Source organism: Lagopus leucura, unplaced genomic scaffold, assembly GCF_019238085.1.
Source record: "Lagopus leucura isolate 7727_CA_CO unplaced genomic scaffold, USGS_WTPT01 Super-Scaffold_100024, whole genome shotgun sequence".
Taxonomy (NCBI): Eukaryota; Metazoa; Chordata; class Aves; order Galliformes; family Phasianidae; genus Lagopus; species Lagopus leucura.
The window spans coordinates 6,502,114-6,517,926 of record NW_024962276.1 but is presented as its reverse complement, the minus strand read 5'-3'; the positions used below and the strand labels follow the sequence as shown (position 1 = coordinate 6,517,926).

Here is a 15,813-nt window from a genome sequence, read left to right as displayed (position 1 = left end):
CTCGCTTTCCCGGCGCCCCCCGCGCCAAGATGGCTGACAGGAGCTTCCGGTGGGGAGGCGTGCGGTGCCGCCGCGGGGGTAAGTTGGGCCCGCAGGCGACCTCGGCTATCCCAGCCGTGCGGGCGGGGCCGGCCTGTGGTGACGGGTACCGTGTGTCCCCTGGCAGGGCGCGAAGCGTAACGGTCGGATCCGGCTGAGGGCTCTGCGGAGCAGTGTGCGGCTGTGGATGAGAGGTACGGGCCGGGGCGGGCGGTGCCGGGGGGACCCGCGGGAGGCGCCGCTTCAGCAGGCCCCGGGGAGGCGGCGGGCCGGGCACAGCGCGCGTCTGCTCTCCCCCAGCCCAGTTGGGAGCCAGGAGATCCCGGAGCCCGGCTGGGAGCCATGGCCGCGGTGGTGGCCAAGCGCGAGGGGCCGCAGTTCATCAGCGAGGCGGCCGTGCGCGGGAACGCGGCCATCCTGGACTACTGCCGGACGTCGGTGTCGGCCCTGTCGGGAGCCACGGCGGGGATCCTCGGGCTGACGGGCCTGCACGGCTTCATCTTCTACTTCCTGGCATCCGTCCTCCTCTCCGTGCTCCTGGTGCTGAAAGCCGGGCGGCGATGGAATAAGTACTTTAAATCCCGAAGGCCGCTTTTCACGGGGGGGGCTCATAGGAGGGCTCTTCACCTACGTCCTGTTCTGGACTTTCCTGTACGGCATGGTTCACGTCTACTGAAACAACGGCTGTGGTAGCCACGGTGGTTTTTAATGAAGCAGGAGGACTGTTGCCAAACATCACCCACACAACTAGGCCAGCTTACCTTTTAAACTTGTTTGTTGCTTGTATCCTTCATACTGTCAGTAAATTATGTCCACGTACAAATGAATCAGTAGTATTGTTCTAATTAAACTGAATGTGAAACCACACGGATGCCTCCCATGAGCGTTTGTTTGGTGGCAGAGGATTGACTTATTGTCCTTAACTGCAGTCACAGCTGCAGGTTTTGACTACCTTGGTTCCTTGCATCCTGTGCACTGTGGGTAAGAAATACCAGTTACTGCCTGTGGCTGCCTGCCCCTACATGCAAACAGAGCACTATAAAAATAAGCCACTGACACGAGGAAGTATTTCACAGTAGCATGTAATTAAATGTACACAAAGGTTTGGTACAGAAATGTATTTGAAATGCTAGTGCAAATGTTAACTTCCACAGTTGCTGTATGTTCACACTATAAATAAATGACATTGTCACAGATACTCCTCACTGCATGTACAAAAGTCAATAAGTAATGCTCTTCCAAGTCAATGGCTCTGTTTTAATACCATTGTGTCCAATGAAATACAGGCACCTAAATACACTCAGTGTCTAATTACCTGCAACTCAGTCTGTACTGAACCCACTTGTTACAGCCACTGGCATTTTTTGCAGCTGTTACAGTTGTTGTGGTACTCTGTCTGACAGAATCTGAAAGGAACTTTTGATTGCCCCCTAAAGCAGTGAAGTCTCTTTGCTCTGGAGCTGCTTGTGCAAATGCTGTTTAATGCCTTTCAGCTGAAAGCAGCAAGCAAACTCTTGTGCAGCGACGGGGTTTTGTCACATATTCTACAACCACACCCTGTGCCATCTGGCTGTCTGGTCTTTGGGTCGGTCATCACTTCACCAGAACACTATAAAATATTACCTGTTTGTTATACAAAGATTTTACAGCATTAGGTTCGGTGTTCAAAAATATTTTACAGAAAAACTGAGTTCTGGCTCACAAAAGACAGGGTTGTACAAAAATGGGGTTTGTCAGCATTGCCTAAGTTGTGTTTCTTTTTGGGGAAGAAAAAACAGTCAAGGCTTTAACTCCCTCACTAGTATGCTTTTTCATGCCATCTGCTGCTTTTTGCACATTAATTAGTATGTTTAGACTTGTACTTTTGAAATACACTCTAAACCCTTAATTGAATTGTTTTGCATAAGCATCACAAAGGATACTGGCATGTGCAACCTAAATAATATATTTTACAGCAGAGTCTTAACAGAGCACTGCCCCAAAGTGACAAACCTTATTGCTGTACTTCAAATACAAAAAAAAAAACATCAAACAAGATCCTGAGAGGAAAGCTGTTTATGTTTTATTAACTGCAATTGTTATTAACTGCAAATGAATGCTATAACTAAGGGAGATATTCTAGTGAGTTTTGGGGATGCTGAAGCCTGCAAAGACTTAAATTCAGGAAAAAGCTTTGGTTGTCTAAGAAGGACATAATTCTGCCAAGTTGAAGCATTGGCTTCAGTTGGGCACAGTCAGCTTCACATGTTATGGTGAACTATCTGGTCTCTGAGTTGCGCCTTGGCCTGATGTCACGTGTGGGTTTACTACATGTTTTACCATCTAGAAACTATTTAAATAGAACTGGCCCTGGTAGAAAAAGCTCTGTGTTTTTTCATTGGCAGGGTAGTTCCAGTAGGCCTGGCTAGTGTCATCTATCCATTACATGCAGGGTGCTGCATATCTGTCAAGAGTTCTGGGTCAAAGGGGAGGATTTCAGTATAAATACAGCACCAGGTGTATGTAGCTTATCCTAAACTATTGTCACTCCAGTGTTTAATTCCATTTTCTAGCTAAATGTTTGACTAGTTGATATTTACTCACATCTGCCCAGAAGCTGGAGCAGAGGGAGAAGACTGGACTGGGTGGTGTTTGCTATTAATGACTGAGTTGGAAGTTTGCCACTTCTAGCAAAGGTGAGTTTTCATTTAGACCAAACAAAACAAAACAAAAATTGCTCAGAACAAACGCTTTTGAGAAATTGAAGCAGAGGTAGGTGTTGCATTCTGATTCCATCTGTGTGTAACAGCAGGTGACAGCAGCTACCTGCAATGCCATCCTCCCTACAACTGTCCTAGCAAGGACACTGCAGCAGGAGGCCTTTAAACCTTGTGAAAGGACTAATATTTCCAAGAGAGGAATATTCACCTACCGCCTTAGTGAGTCAGTTCCTGTCAGCTCAAGCAAATCCAAACTTTAAAAGAAAATAACATTATTTTGTAATCATTTTCCTCCTCTTAGAGTAATTGCATCCCTCCTTGAGCATAAATTCACAAAGTGGGTTGCAGTGACTTAGTTTTCTCTTGAGAAACAACGAAGCACCTGTGGTTCTTGGAAGATACTGAAATGTTAGAATAGTGGACATCTGTCTTCTACTTTTTCCTTCTGTTGTTGCATTTGGAAGAACCCAGCAAAGCCTGTTTGACCTGACAGAGTTTCACTTTTCAATCTCCACAGCACTACTAATATTACTAATACTCTCCCTGTCCATAAAATACTCCTCTGCACGCTGTCATCCTTTCTGTCCTCTGAAATACTGGCTATTTGGGTATAACTATAAACGGAGAATCTATGTAGCAGATGAGGTAGCTGGTTCTCCACTCAGAGCTGTGGCAGGCACTGCTGCGGGACGTTCCCAGGAGAGATGAGCAGAGCACCTTGTTGCAGCAGTTGTAAAGGCTTTCCCTGGAGGAGCACCGCTCCTAGCTCTGATGGTTACAACAAAAACAGGGCAATAAGAGTAATTGGGCAGTACAGGATGATGAACCACTTTCTTCTGGACACAGTTGCTACAATTCTGCAATGCTGCATTTCGTTGCACTTCCTGACAAGAGCAGTCCTGCTGCTTTATATCTAATCTTGCAAATAAGAAAAGCGAGAGTTGGGAGCTGTGGCTGCAAGCTGGCGGAGCAGGAGACGAGTTTATTGTTGGCCACGACCCTCCTGAAAATGTCAGTGGTGTTTCACAACACTCCTCTTTTGCACTTGGAAGCAAAGCACAGCCACAGAATAATGGTGGCACGGATAGATCTATCAATAGATATAAAAACATTCATTTGGTGCCTTCTTTTTCCTCTTACAAAATCCTTTTATAAATCCATAGTGACGAACACAGGTGTTGCAAGCTCAAGATATCAGAGAACGTCTCAGGGAAAACAGGGTGTTCTTTAAAGGACATTTTTCCTCTGGAAATCCCAATAATGGATGGTAGATCTGATCTGGGGTAGCTCCACCTCCCAGTCCCAGTGTCATTTCACACCTGTGTAGTTTTCCTGGAACATGATTCCAGTTGACAGACCCATCATCATGTCTAGAGCCCACCGAGTTGGTCTGGGCTCTGATTCCCATTCAGAGTAGGGCTATTCAATGACTTCCTGGAACTGGACCTGAGGAAACAAGCAAAGATGACAGAAAAAGCAAGCAGGCTGTTTCCATTTCAGGAGACAATGTGAGGAGGATGCTCCCAGCCAGCCTGTCCCCCCTTACCACAAAAGCCATCACAACTAAAGCTCTAGTTCTCAGTTTCATGAGGCTCTGGAGACCCTGAAGTCAGCCTAGTTCCATCTGCAGTCATTATGGACTGACAGTGCAAGGCCATTTATAGACCAACCGTGATTCTGCAACTTCCCTTTTCCCCTAGCTAATTGCAGTGATGAATTGTGGAGTGAGGGAGTAACTTGGCTAAACTCATTTGGAGGAATGTAATTTCCTGGAATTACTCTCTGTTTGCCACTAATGTTTATTGCATTCTACTATCTCCTATTTCTATTAGTCATAAAGCCATTACGTTTAAACACAAAAGCCAAGGGCACTTACTTTACTTCCTCATACTTTTTGCCTCGATAAAAGTTACTCTTTTTAATCAGATAGAGCAGCACCAGGTCACAAAAGAAAGCTCCCTGCAAAACAGAAAGAATTTGTCATGGCCACTAACAAGGAACAAATCTCCCTCTGCCAATGGCCACCACTGTCCCTGCCCCCAAATACTTCCAGCCTGTACATTTGACAAGCTCTCCTCCTGGTTATCATGCTCAGCCTGCAGTTATTCATCCTTGCTTGCTCCAAGTTCTCTTTCAGGTATTTTTTTCTCCATAGCTGCTTAGATGTTATGGTCTTTGCACTGCATTTGAGGAACACTTTTTAAGCAGGGACAGTTTAGATCTGCTGTTATACAAATGCTTCAATTGCTGCCTCAATCTTCTCTTCAATTGCTTGTGTTGAAATAGGCATCGCACAGCCAGAGCTTACAAGTGAGCTACTAAATGCTGGAATATCTCAGAGATAATGCATAACTGGAACTGGAAGGCAGGCATGGAGAAAAACAGTGCCTGCAGTATTTCGGGGTCATCAGGGTGCAGTACTTGAGTACATCAGACTTAACTGTGTTTGCCCTCACCATGGTAATCAACAAACACAGTTCAGGGTTCTTTTTTTCACTACCATGTTTCATCTTTAAAGTAGAAAAGGAAATGTTCAGATTTAATTTGTAATGAAAATTGAAGAAAAATAACTTGTAGGAGCTGCATTTTCTTTCATGTACCATGTAATATTAGGGGTATTTAGACTACAAGGTACATTAACAGAAGCCTTCAAGACAGGACACAGACACACAACTCACTGAGCAGCCAAAGTAGTAAAAATCCTGCTGGAGAAGATAATTAAACAAATTGTCCCTTTTTATCCTCAGAGCAGCTCTTGGTCCCATTATGTTACTTTGAGAAAATACCTCGACTTACCGCTCCCATGAGAGCTAGCCCTGAACCGATATTGATGACAGTGGGAATGATGTTAAATTTCCCTGCCTAAAAGAAAAACAAATCATGAAATATTCACTGAAAACAATCCGAGAAACAAGCGTAAGGGTTTGGTATTAGAGAGGGAAGCTACTGGTGCTTGTGGGTGTGTTTTGTTGGGAAGCTGCTGGTGCTTATGGGTGCGTTCTGTTAGCAAAAGGCAGGCATAACCATACAAGGATTTGCAGAGAACAGTCATCAGAGTTAAAGGTCTGTTCGTCTCAACTCCAACTGCTCATGGCTGTGTTTCTGAGCTTGCATCATCCCTGGATTAGGCTTCTTTGCTAGTGCAGACATGCTAAACAAGTCTGTGGAGCATTTTTACATTTGCTGGACTTTACATGAGACTGTTTTTAGGTATAAGAGGTGCAGACTGCTGACCTTTACCTTGTCTGCACTCCTGGTCATCTCCCTTATTATGCAGGGTGAATGACAAGCCCTCTTTCCTACAACAAGCCAGACAGGCTGTTCTCATCCCGAAGCTGCTTTTTCACTGAGGAATTTCTCCCTGCTTCTTCTCCAGGCTAGCAAATATTCTGGCCTGAAACCTCACCTTGCCATTCACCATCACATCAAAACGGATTCCATATGCTTTAAAGAGTGTCCGGTACTCAATCCCCTCAGCATCCCGGTAATATTTAGCAAACCTGAAATGGAACAATACCAATTTTAACTCCATCATCTGCCCCCACACACTAGAACCCATCTGAGTTCACCCTTCTGTGCCAATGGATCTATTCCTCCTATCAAAAACAGCTTTAGCTGTGAAGTGTGGCTCCGAGTGGCCATCAAGTCAGGCCCTTCTCAGTATGGTGTTTCTTAGCTGATGGCAACAGAAAGCCACTCAGATGGGGAAGTGTCTACCCATAGTTGTAGCAGTTACAGCTTCTTTGGACATTCCTTTCTCATTGCCACATGAAGTATGGAAAGAAAACGTACTGCTGCTGTAGGCAGATGAGCAGTGGGTAACACCAATGAAGAAGGGACTGCCAGAAGTCATAACTGACGTGCTTCTCCTTTCTACTTACCTGAAGTTGTACCCAGAAGAGACAGACTTTTCTGCAAACTTGTTATCCAGACGGCTAAAAGAATAGTGGGGATTACATTCAGAAGGGGCTTTATCAAGATCACAGTTCCATTCAATCTGAATTCCTATCACACCACCCTTAATGAAAGAGAGAGACAATGTGAGTTCAAGCTTAGTTCAATTAGTCTGTTTCAGGTTTGCCCAATCCTTGAGTGAGATTTCCCCAGGGACAAGAATAGATGCATTTCTGGTCAAACGCTTCTGGATGGGCTAAGTTCATTTTTATAATAATAAGCACATTACTGAACACACAACCCTAGTCTGGAAGAGGCTTCTCACCCTGTTTTCATTAATAGCTGTAACAATTCGGGGGGGAGCTCCAAATAACAGAAAACTGCCCTTTCCAATTCTTCCAGAAAAGACACATTTTCTTGTCTCCCATTCCCAAGGAACAGGATAAATGGAACCAGCATGATTTTAAGAAACAGCATCTCCATTTTTCCCTGAGCCCGGATGGAAAGTCCTGGGCAGTCACCAGTGGCTCTCCTCAGCCACCCAGCAAGCAGTACAGCCAGCAGAAACACAAGCTTGAAGGGTACTCCTACCTCCAAAGCCATTTCCTGAAAGTCATTCCCAGCCCATCTGACGATGTTCCCCAGAAGGAAGATGGGGCAGTAGGGATGCTCCTTGCTGTAGCGGCAGGTCTTTAGGTAGGACTCATTGTTGGTGGCCAGCACATTCATCCTACATGTGGGGAAGAGGGGAAGGCATCTTGTCTCCCTCTTTGCTTGCCTACACAGCCTACAACCACAAGGCTGTGAAGATGAAAGATTTCTTCAGCACTCTTCAGTCTGTCTGAGCCTGTCAGAACAGCAAAGCCACACTTCTTTCTACTCTCCTTACTTCTGTCTTAATGGAGCAAGAGCTGCAGTAGCAAATGCAAACAATGCTTCAAATTTGTATTTTCCCAACTTTGATCACATCTTCATTTATACAGAAGAGGAATAGCTGGGAGCAGAAGCAGCTCAGAAACCTGACTGTGCACTGGCTGTAGAACACACCCATTGCCTTAGAAGCTCTCCCCCAACTCAACTCATGCTGCAGGAGCTATCACAGACCACATTTGGTGACAGCCTTATCTGAGTTGTTCCCCGAGATGCTCCAGCCCAAGCCAAAGGCCTCCCTCTATGCTTTAGAAGAGGAAGCACTCATTTCCCCACCCCAGCCACAGGGAGGAGAAGGATAGTGGAGCAAAACAAGGTTATTGGCTCTGTGATGGAGAAGATACAGGGACCTCTGGGCACCTGCACTTACTTGGAGAATTTAAACTTGGGGAACCGGATCGAGTTCTTGACGAAAACAGTGAAGTTTTCTGCACTGGCGAGAAGTGGTTTCCTGGAACAGAAGGGTTTGTTCCATGTTTTACATCTGTACTCTGCTTACATGTTTAACTGAAATTGCCATTTAAGAAACAGCTCAGTACTATCCTGTGCTGCTTCCAGGGGTGAATCTGCTGCTCAGAGCATAGGGCTTCAGCAGCCACACCTCCACAACTGGACCCAGCTCCCCACACTGCCAGCAAGATGTTAGTGAGGAGCATGCAGGCGAGGGGGGACACTGCAGCTGGACACAGCCCTGGGAATGCCAGTGAGCCAAGCAGGTGAGCAGAGGGCCAGTCCTTCTGGGGGCCAAGCAGGGCTCCCTCCTGCTCTGGAACAGCCAATATTCAAGCAAGCAAACAAGCAGTGGGAACTCAGACACCACCCTGAATGACACACAAGCCAAGCAACTCAAGCTTGGAAACAGCATAGGACAGCCACGTACTTGGGCTTGGATCTTTTCTCCACTGGGCACCAGGCCAATACCTCACAAGAACCTCTGATGTTGTCCCTGTCTTTCAAACAACGGCCAGTCTTAACCCCTGCAGCACAGACAGCACAGAAAAGGTCACTCAAAGCAGCTGCTCCCTCTCCTTGCCTGCAGGGTAGATGAAAATCAGATGCTTTTCACTGCCACCCTAAGCCCTCCTCCCTGCTGTGAAAAGCCCTCTTAGCTGGAACAGCCCCTCTGTTGTTGCTGCTCTCAGCAGCCCGGGGTGCTTTTTGCCCAGCCATCAGAGAGCTGTAAACAAGGAAGTGTCTTAAAGAAAAGGAAATGATTGTTGCTGTCTGAAGTCAAAGCTCTCCCGGGTTGTAACCCGGCCGATCTCTGAAAGAACCTGCCTCTACCAGAAGGTGTACAGGAGGAGGGTCTCTTTCCTTACCATTACCAGCCACCACTGCTTGCCCTGCAGGGCAGTCTTCATCCTCATAACACAAGGCATCAGGAATGTTTACACTCTGCAAAGCAGAAGAGGACAGGAGTGAGAACTGTGGCAGGACACGACACACAGCAGCAGAGCTACATGCATTTCACTGAACCCTCTACAGAATGGTGATCAGTGAAAACAAGCAGCTGGAGCACCAACAGTAGGCAGTGTGCAAATAACTTGGCTATGTCACATTACCAGCAACAACATGCTTCAGCTATGAAGTCTTGCTTTAGGTCTCTGCTCAATCTAAAGAAGGACAAGCTGTGGAAGAAGCCAAGCAAGCAACATCTTCCACTACTCAACAAAAATAAGCAGAAGACCACCACATTTCTCGTTAAGAGATAACTGTATATTTGATTTAAGCTGCAAGTTGTGGTGAGCCCTCAAATTACCCTGCTCCTGGCTGCATGCTGGGTTAACGCAGCCACTAGAGGACAGCCGTGTCCTTCACAATCAACCTGTGCTGACAGCCTGGATTACCCCATCTTTCTGTGAAGGAAAATTTATCACTGCTATGTTGCCAACAACGCTCCTTGGAATGCCAGCATCCTCGTCCCCCAGGCTTCAGCCCATTCTGAACCATGATTCCATGGAGGACACGTAAACAAATATTTACTTGTAATCATGTAAAAATGTAAGGCACATTCTGGAAAGCACTAAGTATTCTCACACATCCTGAAGGTAGTGAAAGCCTGAACGTTCAGCCCTTCCCACAGGGGGCCTCTTAGAATGTCTCCTTTGCCCACAACCAAACTAAATCACCTCCAGGCTGTTTTCCCATGACCTTTTCTGACCCTGACCAATCACTATTCAAGTCTCATCTCCAGCTAGGCAGACATCCAACACCTTCAGTTAAAGCCTCTACATGATCAGTGCCTCTGGAAATTAAGAGAGATGAACCTTCCAGGTTTTAAGTAATCAGTCCAATTTTCCTAACCGATGCATACTACAGAGAAAAAGCGTTCGCCTTCTATCCTTCCCGTGTTCGCTGCTGCGTCCTCTGCCAGGTCTTACCCCCAGTTTTGTAGGGGTCTGGGAGCCAAAGGACTCAGTTCTTCCTACCTCAGGACACGTGGTTTGTCTCTGGTTTGGGGTCACAATCAAATTTGTCATGACAAAGAAGACGTTTTCACCCTAGAATAAACAAAGTAAGGCAGAAGTGTTAGAAAAACCTATTTTAAAGAACTTGTTACAAGTTCCCTGCAGAACAGTAACAATTCCTCCTCTTCTTGTGCTTTTCAAGGTAGGATACAGCAAAGCTGTTTGTTTCAGTGTTTGCTTGAATTTGGGTATTGCCAGTCTCACACAGCTCTGACACAGAGAGGAGCAATGATTTCATTAGTCACAAAAAAGCAGGTGAGGGCTGAAAGCAAAGCTAGTTGCAGCTCTCTCAGGTTAAGGTGTTATCATCCACTAGATTAAGTTGCTTCTGTTATACAGTTTTGTATACATGAAAAGTCTGATGAGACAACTTCCTTATGAGTGGAAGGACTTACATCTTAGTGGGTCTATGTGGCGTAAGGCGTTTTGCTTCAGAATCTGCCTTAATTTGGTGAGCAGGACTGCTGAGCTTGGCCTCACTGCCCACTCAGCAATCACTTACCATCCTTCTCAATAAGGGACACAGTGCCTGACCAGGGGTCACAGGCTCCATCCCACTGCAGAACTTTTCTCAGGCAGGGTTGGGCTGGCTGCCCCAGCTGTGCTGTTACAAGCCTGAGCCCATAGAACAAAGCTCCGTGACACATCTATATTTGCTTTCACAGCCTATGGAAGTTCCCGTGTTTTACTGTGAGCCCAAGGTCTGACATCACTATCATTACGCTGGATTCAATATTGTAGCCTGATTGCCCAGTCACATCTGAATTCATGATGCCATAGTACAAATATCCACATTAGGGGGCTCAGAAGCAAAGCTAGCAATCTTTACCTAGTGTGCCACACTGCAGTGACTCCCAGTAAGCCAACACATGATAAAGAGACCAGCACTTTGGTCACAGGAGAAACATCTGACAAGTTAAAATACCGATCAGCATCACCATTTCATTTTTGGGTATGCACAACCGGCCACCTGCGAAAGATCCCACGGCTCCCACACAGCTTCAGCACAAGCCTGCTGCCTGGCCTTCCTGCTGCACAGCCCACGTTGGTTGGAGATCAACAGCTGACAGTGAGCTTTGCATCAAAACTGGTGGAGATGCAGCACACAAACCCACAGATCTGAGCGAACTGCAGAATGAAGGTGAAGTCTTAGGTACAAATTGTTCAGTTTGCAGTCTTCAGCCCAGAACCCTGAATTTACTCTCATGTCCCTTCATGCACACGTGCCAGCTGCTAACAGGGAAGCACACAAACAAACAGCCCCTAGCAAGTACAGCTTGCCAACACAGTTGCAGGCCCATCTGCTGGCATCTTCCCCTTAAAGCATCAACTCTGCATCTCACTTTGTCTAAGCCAAGGAAGCAGCAAGGCAAGTTTAGACAGATCCATTTCAAGCAAGTCTCATCACTCAAATTGCAACACATTTGTTTCCATCGTCTCCCTCCTCTGGGCTGCCCCATGCATGCCTGCTCCAGCCCTCTAAAGGAGGTTCAGCTGGGCAGTCCCACTGAAATCCACCAGACTGCTGCTGAAGGGCTCTGTTTATCAAATATCGTCCTTTGTAAGAAAGAAAGGCTCTTTATATATTTGCTGAAAGGACATAAGAGGAGGCACAACACTGCTATCTTGTAGCCCACCTATAGTTTTCTCACAGGAAGACCTGTGCCTTTCCACCAGCAGCCAGATTGAAACATGCGCTTCTACCTGAATGGCAGACACAACAGGAGCAGCATGATTCCCACCTGTGGAGGGATGACGTAGTCTGCAACATCCCACAGCCTCTCCCCCAGCTCCGAGGTGTTGGTGAACGCCACCCCTTTCAGCTTGGTGATGACAGAGCTCTGGAGGGATGTGTCCGTATCCTGATAGCCTTTCTTGACAACAAACACCCACCTGGGAAGAGCAGAGCAGGCAGCAATGTTAGTGAGTGGAATCAGGGAACAATCTAGCCAGAGGTTTACACCAAGGCCAAGGAACCTTTAAGGACAAATCAAAACATGTGAATGACATCAAAGCCTCTGTTACTATTGGAGGACTCCTAAATTCGGAATGAACTGCTTGATATAGGCTGCGCTTACCTACAGCTCTGGAGGAAGAGTTTGGGAGAGGGACACAGGCTGCATTTGCTGGCACAGCTCCCCTTCACAGAGCTAGACTGCACTAAGGCATACAGAGAGCAAAGGCAGCCATCTCAGGAGCTGAGCAGCATTCACACACACTGCTCTTCCCCTTGTGCCAGACCTGAGCAATAACAGTCTCCACTCCTATGAACTGTCCCACTTCCCTATTTTCCCAAGAACGCTGCATTTTCTCCCCAAGAAGGGCTCAAAAGCAGAGTCTTAAGTTTTCCTCAGTGAATCTGTGAGGAAAGGCAGCTATACAGAAGGAACAATCCAGAGGAGTTTGATGATTGCAGGCTGGACAGCCTCTGAACAGGGAGCCGTGCACAGCCAGGCAGCACCAGGCTAATGCCAACCACTTCCATGACCAGCTGTACGTCCCCAGCCACAGAGGAGGCACTGCAGGCACCGTGCTGCAGGCAGTGCCTAAGCTCTGCTGACGTCCATGAATGCAAACTGTCAGTTTGGCCCGGATGTCCTCTAGACATTCACGGTCGCTGCTCTGCACTGTCCCTCTTGGATGCAGGATGTGGTCTCAGAAACATTATCTACAGAACTCCTCCTTTAGCAGCTAATACATACCAGAGCATTGAGACTGCATCACTGTCCCACTAACTGAAGCTCTGAAACCGTACACCTTTCTATAAATAAATCCAGAATGCCAAAATAACTCTACTATATATAATTGGTGAAAGCACGAGGCAAAAGAAAAGTGAGAGGATCCCACAGCTCAGAGAGAGAGGGAAAAGACTTATCAGACACATTCTAGAAAGCCTCAGAAACTCAAGAAGCAAAGGCCCATCACACAGGCTGGATGACCCCCCATCTCAGCCTGCATGCAGCAAGGAGTACAGCCATGTTTGTTTTATATCAGTGACTGCCTCCAGAACCTCTTCTGAGAGGTGCTCTGCCCATCTCCATGCCAACCGTGCTCAGAAATAAATGCAAGGCAGCTGACGTGCATGCTGCTGCACCCTGCGCAATCCCAGCGGCTGCAGCTCACTCCAGCAGATACATCTGTCACTTTCTGCTTGGTTCCCTCTCGTTCAGACTCAAACATTTCATGCAGACGAGCTTGGTTTGTCTCATGGCTCAGCAACCTTGGCCCTGCATGTCATGGTCTCTAACGAGTCAATTGTTAAGGCTTGGCACCTTTCCTACCAAATACAGAAATAAAGGAGTAAATAATGCAGTATAGAGCCACGGTGGCATTTGATCCATTTTTAATCATACATTAATCTGGAAGGTAGAGACGAATCCAGCAATCTCCAGCCAGTGAAAAATCAGATAAGCGTTTATTAGGTATTACAAAATCCCAGCATTATAAATAAACACAGTTATCTGTATTAAAGTCATGCACCATAGCAAGCAATTCCTGTAATGTAAGCTGAAGTATCTTACATTAATCTTCATCACAACACAGCAAGCAAATGCAACCACAGCAGTACGTTTAATAGAGGGTGATCCTTACCCCACCAGGTAAGCCAGGATGGAGAGCTGCACCACTCGATAGAGAATCCCAACCTTCTTGTTCTTCGCAATGACGTATTTCTCTGTTTTATAATCAAAAAGCGATAGAAATAACCCCTTCCAAGACACCTGCCCCATTCTCCCAGCTCTCTCTACTGGAGCTGGAGCAGAGAGCAGTGTTTGCAGCTCGGTTATCTGCACGTGCTCTGCAGGGAAACCTGACGCACCAACCCTTCAGAGTGAAAGGCTGATCTCCTCCCTCCTGTCAGCTGCTTGCCAGCAGCAGCATTCAGGCTGGAAGCCGGCAGCTGCAATAACACCACATCCTTGCTTTGCTGCTTTCCAGACTTGTCATTCTCTGGGGAAGCCCCCACCTCAGTTCAGCTCCTCTCTCTTCATTCTCTCTCCCCCAGTCACCAAATGTTTATAATGAAACACGTTATAGCACAAAACCGTGTTGCAGAGCCATAGAGTCTCACTGCTAAGTATTACAGCCTGCACTCAGCCTTCGCATGATGGCAAAACAGCAGTTTAAATTTGTAATTACTTCACTGTTCACATGAGTGACAAGAACTTGACCCCTTACCAGTCAAAATGCCCACCTAGCCACTCCATCATCCTGCTAAAAGAAAGCAATTTAGATTAGAAACTAAATTCTGTGTGTGGATGCAGTTAAGAGATCATTCACAGTCATCCAAATGCACAGTGAGTGCCAAGCCAAGTGGATTTAGATACAGGACATGCCACCTGGTGCAGTACCGAAGGGAGAGGAGCAGATTTAACACCACTGAGCTGAGAGCTGTTTACTACCTGGCAGCACAGAGATGAGTCCTGGTGTAACAGAGACACCTGTGTCTGCAAGAACATGAAATAGCCATTACTGAATGGCCATTACGAGGATGGAGGACACTGTCCCCTGGCTAAGGAGAGAACAGAGTGAGCTCTGAGGTAAAAAATGAAGTAAGACAGGATCTCCCAGCAGAACAGCCAAAAGATGTGTCCTTCCACACCAGGAGAAGCTCCAGCAGCAAGCTGAGACGTGAACCAGTGTGCCCTTTGCAAGGAGGATCCCATTCTTGTGCACCATGCTCTTGAGATTACTCAGTACACACCTGTGATGTACACCTGAACACAGGACCAGCAAGCAGGTCACAGCCACACACTGCATATGCAGAGCACTGCCACATTACCAAGGCTGCTTTAGCACACATTCCTCCTCCCCATATCCTCAGAAAACCTCATTTTGTCTCTTATCCCAGAGCCATCCCTAGAGTTTCTAATACAAAGTGAAATAACTCTTTGTCCAGCAATTGCAAAACTGGAACAGAAATCTGCTGCGGAGCTCTTTAACCCAGCAGCTGCTGCACTCCCTGCTTCCAGCCCCACAAACAAAGGGTTTCACAGCACAGCTCTCCTCGATGCAAACAACTAAGAAATGCATGCTCAGCCTATCTGCCCCACTGCTGCCTGGAGCCCAAAGCCAAGTGATGAGTGGTGGTGCTGGGAGGCAGGAGCATCCTAAAGGAACCTGACCTGCTCTTCTGCTCAGAGTTCAAACACTTCTTCAGGTATCAACTGCTGGGTGACAGCTGAGCAGTGCCTCTGAGCACGGGTGCAGTCCCACATAAACACCATCTGCTCGTCCTGATTCTTCAGCTGGAGCAGATATCAAATACATCCCATGTCTTTGTGATACGCGTCCTGTTCACTCATAACTGCCTCCAGCATTGCTCCTACTGCACTAAAAGCAAGCAAGTTCATAGCAAAGCACCAGCGAAAACAAGGCAGCCCATACAGCACTGTCCAGAAATCCTTCTGTCCATCCTCCTTTTCCCCAGAGTCACCTCCTTATCTGCCTGTGTGACAGCACAGGCTACGATCAGACTACAAAACTTGCTAAGAGTTAAGCAGTGTGTTGCCTCCTGGCCTGGTTTTACTCTGTGACACAGACAGTAAATTTTTTGCAATTACTTTCCAGGTCAGTTAATCTGAGAAAGGATTTACACAGGTTAGGAAAAGAACACTGCTCTGAGAGAGAGGTTTTCCTGTTATAGCTGTGAAGATGTGAAGCTGAAGACATCAACCAGATCCAATCACAAATTAAAAAATGGATGTGAAGCTGATGGAACAGCTTGGGTTGGCAGGGACCATAATGACCATCTACCACCAACCCCACCTGTTCTTGTGGATTGT

The 15,813-nt window shown here is 46.8% G+C and overlaps 2 protein-coding genes across 3 annotated transcripts; one reads left to right on the top strand and one right to left on the bottom strand.

Annotated features, from left to right (window-relative positions):
• The first annotated feature begins 12 nt into the window (after positions 1–12).
• Positions 13–906, top strand: EMC6 (ER membrane protein complex subunit 6). Its single transcript, XM_042879764.1, is given in 4 exon segments — positions 13–78; positions 167–233; positions 340–639; positions 641–906. Coding segments are annotated over 2 exon segments (333 nt in total). The 5' UTR covers positions 13–78; positions 167–233; positions 340–381; the 3' UTR covers positions 716–906.
• Positions 907–1,105: 199 nt separating this feature from the next.
• P2RX5 (purinergic receptor P2X 5) lies at positions 1,106–13,908 on the bottom strand. Of its 2 annotated transcripts, none has more exons than XM_042879761.1 (12): positions 13,622–13,908; positions 11,773–11,923; positions 9,944–10,063; positions 8,882–8,957; positions 8,443–8,539; positions 7,933–8,013; positions 7,224–7,362; positions 6,620–6,756; positions 6,145–6,238; positions 5,535–5,600; positions 4,615–4,697; positions 1,106–4,184 (listed from the first exon to the last, which is right to left on the bottom strand). In XM_042879761.1, the coding sequence occupies exons 1-12, from the start codon at positions 13,756–13,758 to the stop codon at positions 4,109–4,111; spliced, it is 1,257 nt and encodes a 418-aa protein (XP_042735695.1). In that variant the 5' UTR covers positions 13,759–13,908; the 3' UTR covers positions 1,106–4,108. The 2 variants fall into 2 exon arrangements, with proteins under 2 accessions (XP_042735695.1, XP_042735696.1); XM_042879762.1 differs by having other exon boundaries at positions 9,992–10,063; positions 13,622–13,905.
• Positions 13,909–15,813: the final 1,905 nt, after the last annotated feature.